The sequence below is a fragment of the Pinus tabuliformis genome, chromosome 3_2, assembly GCF_031772625.1.
Source record: "Pinus tabuliformis cultivar Carrire ecotype Pingquan chromosome 3_2, CPIR1, whole genome shotgun sequence".
In the NCBI taxonomy this organism is placed as follows: domain Eukaryota; kingdom Viridiplantae; phylum Streptophyta; class Pinopsida; order Pinales; family Pinaceae; genus Pinus; species Pinus tabuliformis.
The window spans coordinates 1,272,898,269-1,272,906,238 of NC_142302.1; the positions used below are offsets into that span (position 1 = coordinate 1,272,898,269).

At 30.8% G+C, this 7,970-nt stretch overlaps 1 protein-coding gene across 1 annotated transcript; it reads left to right on the plus strand.

The window, feature by feature from the left end:
• The first annotated feature begins 396 nt into the window (after positions 1 to 396).
• On the plus strand, positions 397 to 2,831 carry LOC149185386 (putative LRR receptor-like serine/threonine-protein kinase At3g47570). The gene is made up of 2 exons (XM_089419087.1): positions 397 to 2,188; positions 2,297 to 2,831. The coding sequence occupies exons 1-2, from the start codon at positions 445 to 447 to the stop codon at positions 2,755 to 2,757; spliced, it is 2,205 nt and encodes a 734-aa protein (XP_089275213.1). The 5' UTR covers positions 397 to 444; the 3' UTR covers positions 2,758 to 2,831.
• The last annotated feature ends 5,139 nt before the right edge of the window (positions 2,832 to 7,970 follow it).

The window sequence follows — 7,970 nt, forward strand, 5'->3', positions numbered from 1 at the left end:
ATTCCGAGTCAACTCATCGGCTGCAAAAATTTGACTCTCCTGCTGCTCTCAGAGAACTATCTGACCGGAAATATCCCGAGCGAGTTGGGTTCCCTCCCGCAATTGCAGCGTCTTTACTTGAACGAGAACGAGCTAACAGGTACCATTCCCTCTTCCTTGGGTCGCCTCACCCGTTTGCAAGAACTTATTCTTTCCGTAAATGATTTGTCAGGTCGCATTCCGACATCTTTGTCAAATATGTTAAACTTGCAATATATCTATTTAGGGGGAAATCAACTTAGTGGAGAGATTCCAAAGTTTATTGGAAATTTTTCTAACTTACTAGAACTCAGTTTAAGTGCTAACAAGCTGAGTGGGACCGTGCCAATAGAGTTGGCTAAGTTATCTTTTCTCGAAATTTTATCTTTGAATAACAATCAACTAGATAGTGGCAATGCTATAAACATGCCTTTTCTTACTGCTCTTACTAATTGTTCTCACTTAAAGAAATTATGGTTGCATAACAATAAATTAAGTGGTGCTTTGCCACTTGCAATAGGTAGACTTTCTACTAATTTATCTATGTTAATGTTATCAAATAATAAAATACAAGGAAACATCCCTCCACATATAGGTAATCTTAGCAGCCTAACCTTATTAAATTTAAGTGAAAATTTTCTAAATGGTAATGTTCCACCATTAGGAAAATTTCTAAAAATAGAAAGATTGTATTTAAGTAACAATAATTTAGAAGGAAACATACCTGATGATTTTGAAGGCTTACAACACCTTGGTCTCTTGGACCTTAGTGTAAATAGTCTCTCTGGAAAGATTCCAAATTCCCTTTCATTCCTTAAACAACTAAGAAGACTCCATCTTCATCACAATAACTTATCAGGGACCATACCTTCCAGCTTAGGAGATTGTATAATTTTGGAATTGCTTGACCTATCTCACAATAGCCTCTCTGGAAGTATACCACATGAAATTGGGAAATTTTCTAATCTACAATTCTATTTGAATTTGTCAAGGAATTTATTAGAAGGTTCCTTGCCCATGGAGATTGGTAAAATTGCAATGGCTCAAGCTATAGACATCTCTGTCAATCAATTGATTGGGGCAATCCCCCCTGCACTTGGAAGTTGCAATGAGCTACAATTATTGAACTTATCTCACAATTCCTTCCAAGGGTCTATTCCAGAGTCACTTGGAAATTTACAAAGCCTTGCAAGTCTAGACCTGTCTTTGAACAACTTATCAGGTATAATACCAGTGGTCACACTCAAGAATTTGAAAATGCTTCAAAGCTTGAATTTGTCTTTCAACAATTTCACCGGGGAAATTCCAGAAGGAGGGTTTTTTGCAAATAGAACAATTGTCATGTCCTTAATTGGAAATCCTGGCCTTTGTGGACCGCAAGTATTTCAACTGCCTGCATGTCAAACACCAAGACATCATTTTGCACTTGTGAAAAGATTGATACTGCCAGTGAGTGGAGTTGCTGCTTTTATATTATGTTGTTTACTTTTGGGATTCCTTTGGAAAAGAAAGGGATTCCTTTGGAACAGAAATATGCCTGTGCAAAACTTTGATTCCTCACAAGCCATTTTGCAAAGGTTGGAGCACAAAAGGATCTCATATCAAGAGCTTCATATAGCAACTAATGGATTTGCCGAGGCCAACTTGTTGGGAACAGGGAATTTTGGTTCAGTTTATAAAGGAATTTTGATTGATGGCACACTTGTTGCTGTAAAAGTTTTCCATTTGCTGAAGGACAAGGCTGAAAAGAGTTTTAAAGCGGAATGTAGCATCTTGCAAAAGGTTCGACATCGAAATCTGGTGAAAATCATAACCTCCTGTTGCAACATTGATTTCAAAGGATTAGTGTTCAAATTTATGTCTAATGGAAGCCTGGAGAAGCATTTGTATCCTAATACAAATGACAACAATGGTGAAGATGCATGTGAAATGGGGCTAAAAACAAGATTGGACATTGCAATAGATGTGGCCCATGCCATTGAATATCTTCATCATGATTCATTTGTGCAGGTAGTGCATTGTGATTTAAAACCAAATAATGTGCTTATTGATGAAGACATGTCAGGGCATGTAACAGATTTTGGTATTGCAAGATTAATTGATGAAACCTCTACAGAGTCACTTGCTTCAACACTTTCTTTGAAAGGATCTATGGGCTATATTGCACCAGGTATGACATTTAGAATGTTAAATGTTTGCTTTTCATTTCTAAATGTCTCACCAACATTTTTGTATGGAACAATAGAGTAAAATTTGATGAATGTTATCTTAAATGCAGAGTATGGATTCGGTCAGCCAGTGTCTACCAAAGGAGATATTTACAGCTATGGCATTTTATTATTGGAAATGCTTACGAGGAAACGACCAACTAATGATATGTTTTCTGGAGACCTGAACTTGCACAAGTGGGTAAATCTAGCCTTTCCAAGCAGCGTTAAGGAGGTAATTGACAACAACCTTCTTAGGGAGGTGGAAGGAGATGAATTTGAAGAAAACAATGTATTCAATTGCATATCTTCTCTTATACAGGTTGGTTTGGTTTGTTCAAAAGATTCACCGAATGAAAGACCAACTATGAGAGATGTGGTAATGGTATTGGAGAACCTTAGAAATGATTTGGGGGCAAACGCAATTGCTTCTAGGAGATTAAGGCAAAGCATATCTAATTTGCTTAGCAATACAAATGCAACAAGGAGTGATACACATGCATCAAATGCCCATAGTTCTTCCTCATTTTAGTGTGTGAAAATTGCAATACCAGAAGATTTCAATATTTCCATTGTGCATACAATGGCACTTGTTTTTTTTTTAAAGTTATAATCGTTGAAGTAAACTTCTATTAGTATTTATATTTATATGTCAGTATTATCAAAATAAAAAGTACACGCTTTTGTGACATTGCAACTATACATTGGTTTATTTTATTGGCCATTCATAATGACAATGTTTTTAATTGTCTCAAATTAATTCCATTATTTATTTGTGTATAAATGAAAGGATATAATTAAAAAATAACAATCATCTATAACTTTTAAACACATTTTTTTAGATGAGTGAATTGATTTTATGAATTATTTTGGATTTTAATTACACTTTTGATATTATTTTTAATTATTTGACCAAACTTTTGTTCATATTTACCATCTATTTATGATTATTATTAATGTGAAAATTAAATTCTTTAATAACACTTTATTAACCAAATGAAAAAATTATATCTTAATGTGATTTATTACTATTATCCATGATGTCAATATTCATATCTACAAAATAAGAACCTCTCTCACAAAAGGTGATATGAAACTAATTGTATTATCTTTAGAGCGCAAATTAATGGATTAATATATTAAATTTAACCATAACTAATTTTTTTATGTCATTAACAATAATTTAAATGTTGAATTCCCATTTAGATGTGATTTTTTAAATTTTCATGTAAATCAAATTGATGAAACATCAATAACAATTCTATTCTTTTAAATATATAATTTGATCGATTTAAATTTCAGTTATATATAATTTGTTTATATTATCAATAAAAATTCAAAAGTTAAATTCTAATCTTAAATATGATTTTTTAATTTTCTTGTTAATGAGATTAGTGACCCATTAATGGAACTTGATGGTGAACTGTATACAATGCACGAATATTTAAGTATACAATTTTGATCTAAAAATCATGTTGAAAGACATGAAAATTTATGTTACAAGACTATGACTTATTATAATTTTATATCCCCATACATTGTTGGAGACATGTCTGAGAGATTTCCCTACCCTTTCAACCCTTCTTTTCTTCAAAGGGCTCTTGTTGACCATGTAGGGCTCTTGTTGACCATGTAGATATTTCTAAGGTTGGTTTGGTTTGTTCGAAAGATTCACCCAATGAATGACCAACTATGAGAGATATGGTAATGGTATTGGAGAACCTTAGAAATGATTTGGGGGCAAATGCAATTGCTTCTAGCAGATTAAGGCAAAGCATATCTAATTTGCTTAGCAATACAAATGCAACAAGGAGTGATAACATGCATCAAATGCCCATAGTTCTTCCTCATTTTAGTTTGTGAAAATTGCAATACCAGAAGATTTCAATATTTCCATTGTGCATACAATGGTACTTGTTTTTTTTTTTAAGTTATAATCATTGAAGTAAAATTCTATTAGTATTTATATTTATATGTCGGTATTATCAAAATAAAAAGTACACGCTTTTGTGACATTGCAACCACACATTGGTTTATTTTATTGGCCATTCATAATGACAATGTTTTTAATTGTCTCAAATTAATTCCATTATTTATTTGTGTATACATAAAAGGATATAATTAAAAAATAACAATCATCTATAACTTATGAACACATTTTTTTAGATGAGTGAATTGATTTTATGAATTAAATTGGATTTTAATTACACTTTTGATATTATTTTTAATTATTTGACCAAACTTTTGTTCATATTTACTATCTATTTATGATTATTATTAGTGTGAAAATTAAATTCTTTAATAACACTTTATTAACCTAATGAAAAAATTATATCTTAATGTGATTTATTACTCTTATCCACAATGTCAATATTCATATCTACAAAATAAGTACCTCTCTCACAAAAGGTGATATGAAACTAATTGTATTATCTTTAGAGCACAAATTAATGGATTAATATATTAAATTCAACCATAACTAATTAGTTTATGTCATTAACAATTATTTAAATGTTGAATTCCCATTTAGATGTGATTTTTTAAATTTTCATGTAAATCAAATTGATGAGACATCAATAACAATTCTATTCTTTTAAATATATAATTTGATCCATTAAATTTCAGTTATATATAATTTGTTTATATTATCAATAAAATTTTAAAAGTTAAATTCTAATCTTAAATATGATTTTTTATTTTTCTTATGAATGAGATTAGTGAGCCATTAATGGAACTTGATGGTGAATTGTATACAATGCATGAATCTTTAAGTATACAATTTTGATCTAAAAATCATGTTGAAAGACATGAAACTTTATGTTACAAAACTATGACTTATTATAATTTTTAACAATTTATAACTTTTTTTAGTTATATTATAATTATATCATCTATAAATTTTATATCCCCATACATTGTTGGAGACATGTCTGATAGATTTCCCTACCCTTTCGACCCTTCTTTTCTTCAAAGGACTCTGTTGACCATGTAGATATTTGGCTTCTTGTAATAGGGCTTCTTATATTCTAGTGAATACTTCAATTTGATAGTTAATGTTATTGACAAAACAATGGGATATGGAAGACGTTTTATTCTATGCTCCTATTAATAAAGTAAAGAGTGATGAAAGTTGGTTTTATGCTAAGTTCACCTATCTAGCTTCAAATGGATAGAGGTTTCTTGAATATGGTATAAATATGTTATTATTTCAAAACCGTAAATCACATAGATTTCATTTCAAAATTTTATAAGTGGTATGTTCATTGAACTTATCTCAAAATACCTTATTAGGATCTACTCCAAATTCAATTGGAAATTTTAAAGAGTCTTATGAACTTAGATATTTCTTCCAACTCCCTTTGAAGGACAATTCCAATTACTCTGGCATTTGAAAATTTTTTAGTATTTGAAATTATCTTTCAACAATCTCATTGGGGAAATTCCAAAAGGAAATTTCTTTTTTATCCAAAAAAAACAATTGTCATGCCCTTCATTGGAAACCCTAGCTTTTTCAAATCACAAGCATTCCAATTACCTATCTCTCAAACAACACGAGATCATTTTGCATTTGTGAAAGAGTATTATTGCTAATGAATGTAGTTATTGTTGTTGTATTATGTTGTCTACTTTTGGGATTCATTTGGAAAGGAATAAGTGTATGCAAAATGTTGATTCCTTGCAACATATTGTCTAAAAGTTAGAGTGGAAAAGGATCTCATATGATGAACTTCACATAGAAATTAATAGATTTACCAAAGCCAACTTGTTAGTAATGAGGAGCTTTGGTTATTTTATAAAGGACTTTTAGTGATGACACAATTGTGGCTACATAAGTTTTCCAATTGCAAAAGACAAGGTTTTCAAGAGTTCTAGATTAGAATGTAGCGTTCTACAAAAGGTTCAAAATTGAAATCTGGTGAGAATCATAACTTCATGTTCCAACCTCCAGTTTAACGGATTAATGTTCCAATATATGTCTAACAAAAGATTGGAGAAGTATTTGTAGGGATGACAATAATGGTGAAGACGTATGTGAATTGGCATTGAAAACACAATTGGATATTGCCATAGATGTGGCCCATGCCATGGACTATTTTCATCATGATTCTTTTGTTCAAGTGGTGCTTTTTTATTTGAAATCCAATAATGTGTTTTTGGATGAAGACATGATTGTCCATATAGTGGACTTTGGCATCGAAGAATTAATGAATGCAACCCCTACTAACTCACTTCAACATTTGGTTTGAAAGAATCCATGGGATAAATTGTCCCAAGTATGACATTTTAGAACATTGAATTTACTTGCTTTTCCTCATCAGCAATTTTTGTACACAGTGGTCAAGTAAAATATAATGAAGGTTGACTTCAATGTGGAGTATGGATTAATCGAGATAGTGTTTACCAAAGTAGATATATATAGTTATGACATTTGTTTTAGTGGAAATTCTTACCAGGAAGCAACCAATTTATTTTTAGATGACATGTTTTTTTGGAGATATAAACTTGCACAAGTGAGTGAAGCTAGTGTTTCCAAACATAGTGAAGGAAGTATTTATCTTAAGTATTTTTAGCGAGTTGGATGGAGATGGATTTGTAAAAAATATTGTATACAATTACTTTATGTGCTATGAGTTAGTTTGATTTTCTCAAAACATTAACCCAATGAATCAACAACTATGAAAGATGTGGTAACAATATTGGAGAACCTTAGAAATGATTTGGTGGGGGATATGTAGTTGCTTCTAGGAGATTAAGACAAAGAATGTCTAATTTCCTTAGAAATACAAATGGAATAAGGAGTAATACACATGAATCAAATGTCCATATTTCTTCTACATTTTAGTTTATGAAAAATGCATTACCATAGTTCTTCATGCTATTATTCATACAATGGAATTTTCCATTTAGCTTATACCTGTTGACGTAAAATTTTATTAGTATTTATATCTAGGTAATTTATTTATTTTCCTGCAAACCTAGAACTCGACACTTAATTCCTAACAAAGTTAATATATTTATTGATTAAATACAAAATTGGGTTCATAAAAATAATAAAATTTAGTGCAACATACATAGTACCTTGAACTTTTTCTTCTTCACAGGATTAAAAATTATCTCTGGTGCCACTTTGTAACACACCCAACCCTTAATCCCACATGAGGGCTATGGGTTATCACATTTTCTCTAAGATTTTTATCAAACCATTCCCACACATTATCTAATCACCATCTATAAAAACCACATTTTGAAGGGGCATTTCATTAAATAGTTTATGTGCACTATTTATTTCTCTAAAACCAAAATATTCCATATACTATATCTTGTAAATTATAGAGGACCAAATTCAAAAATTTCTACCACATATACCTTGAGATATTTTCTCTAAATCCTCCAAGTTTCATAGTCTGGAACATCCAAGAAAGAAAATTATGGCAATAATAACACATTGACTATTTTTGAGGTTTGATTTCAGGAGAATTCAAGAGACCCAACTTCCTCAAGTAATATCTTTGAAAATATAGAGAAACAAGATCGGAAATATGTTAGAAATTAATTAACGGATAAATGAAATACACAAAACATTGTGGAAACACAAAATACAAAAACATGTAAAACAAGAGAGACACAGATATAGGTGGTTCACCCAATTTTGGCTATGTCAACGGAGAAACAACTAGTTATTCCTTTTATATTATCTAGCAAAATGAAGAGATAAAATCTACAAAAGATCCATTGCAATTTCCT

Bases quoted from the DNA above. Each gene is read 5' to 3' on its own strand.
- LOC149185386 (XM_089419087.1), top strand. From the start codon at position 445: ATGCCTTTTCTTACTGCTCTTACTAATTGTTCTCACTTAAAGAAATTA. The intron at 2,189-2,296 runs GTATGACATTTA...TCTTAAATGCAG, and splicing joins TATGGGCTATATTGCACCAG to AGTATGGATTCGGTCAGCCA.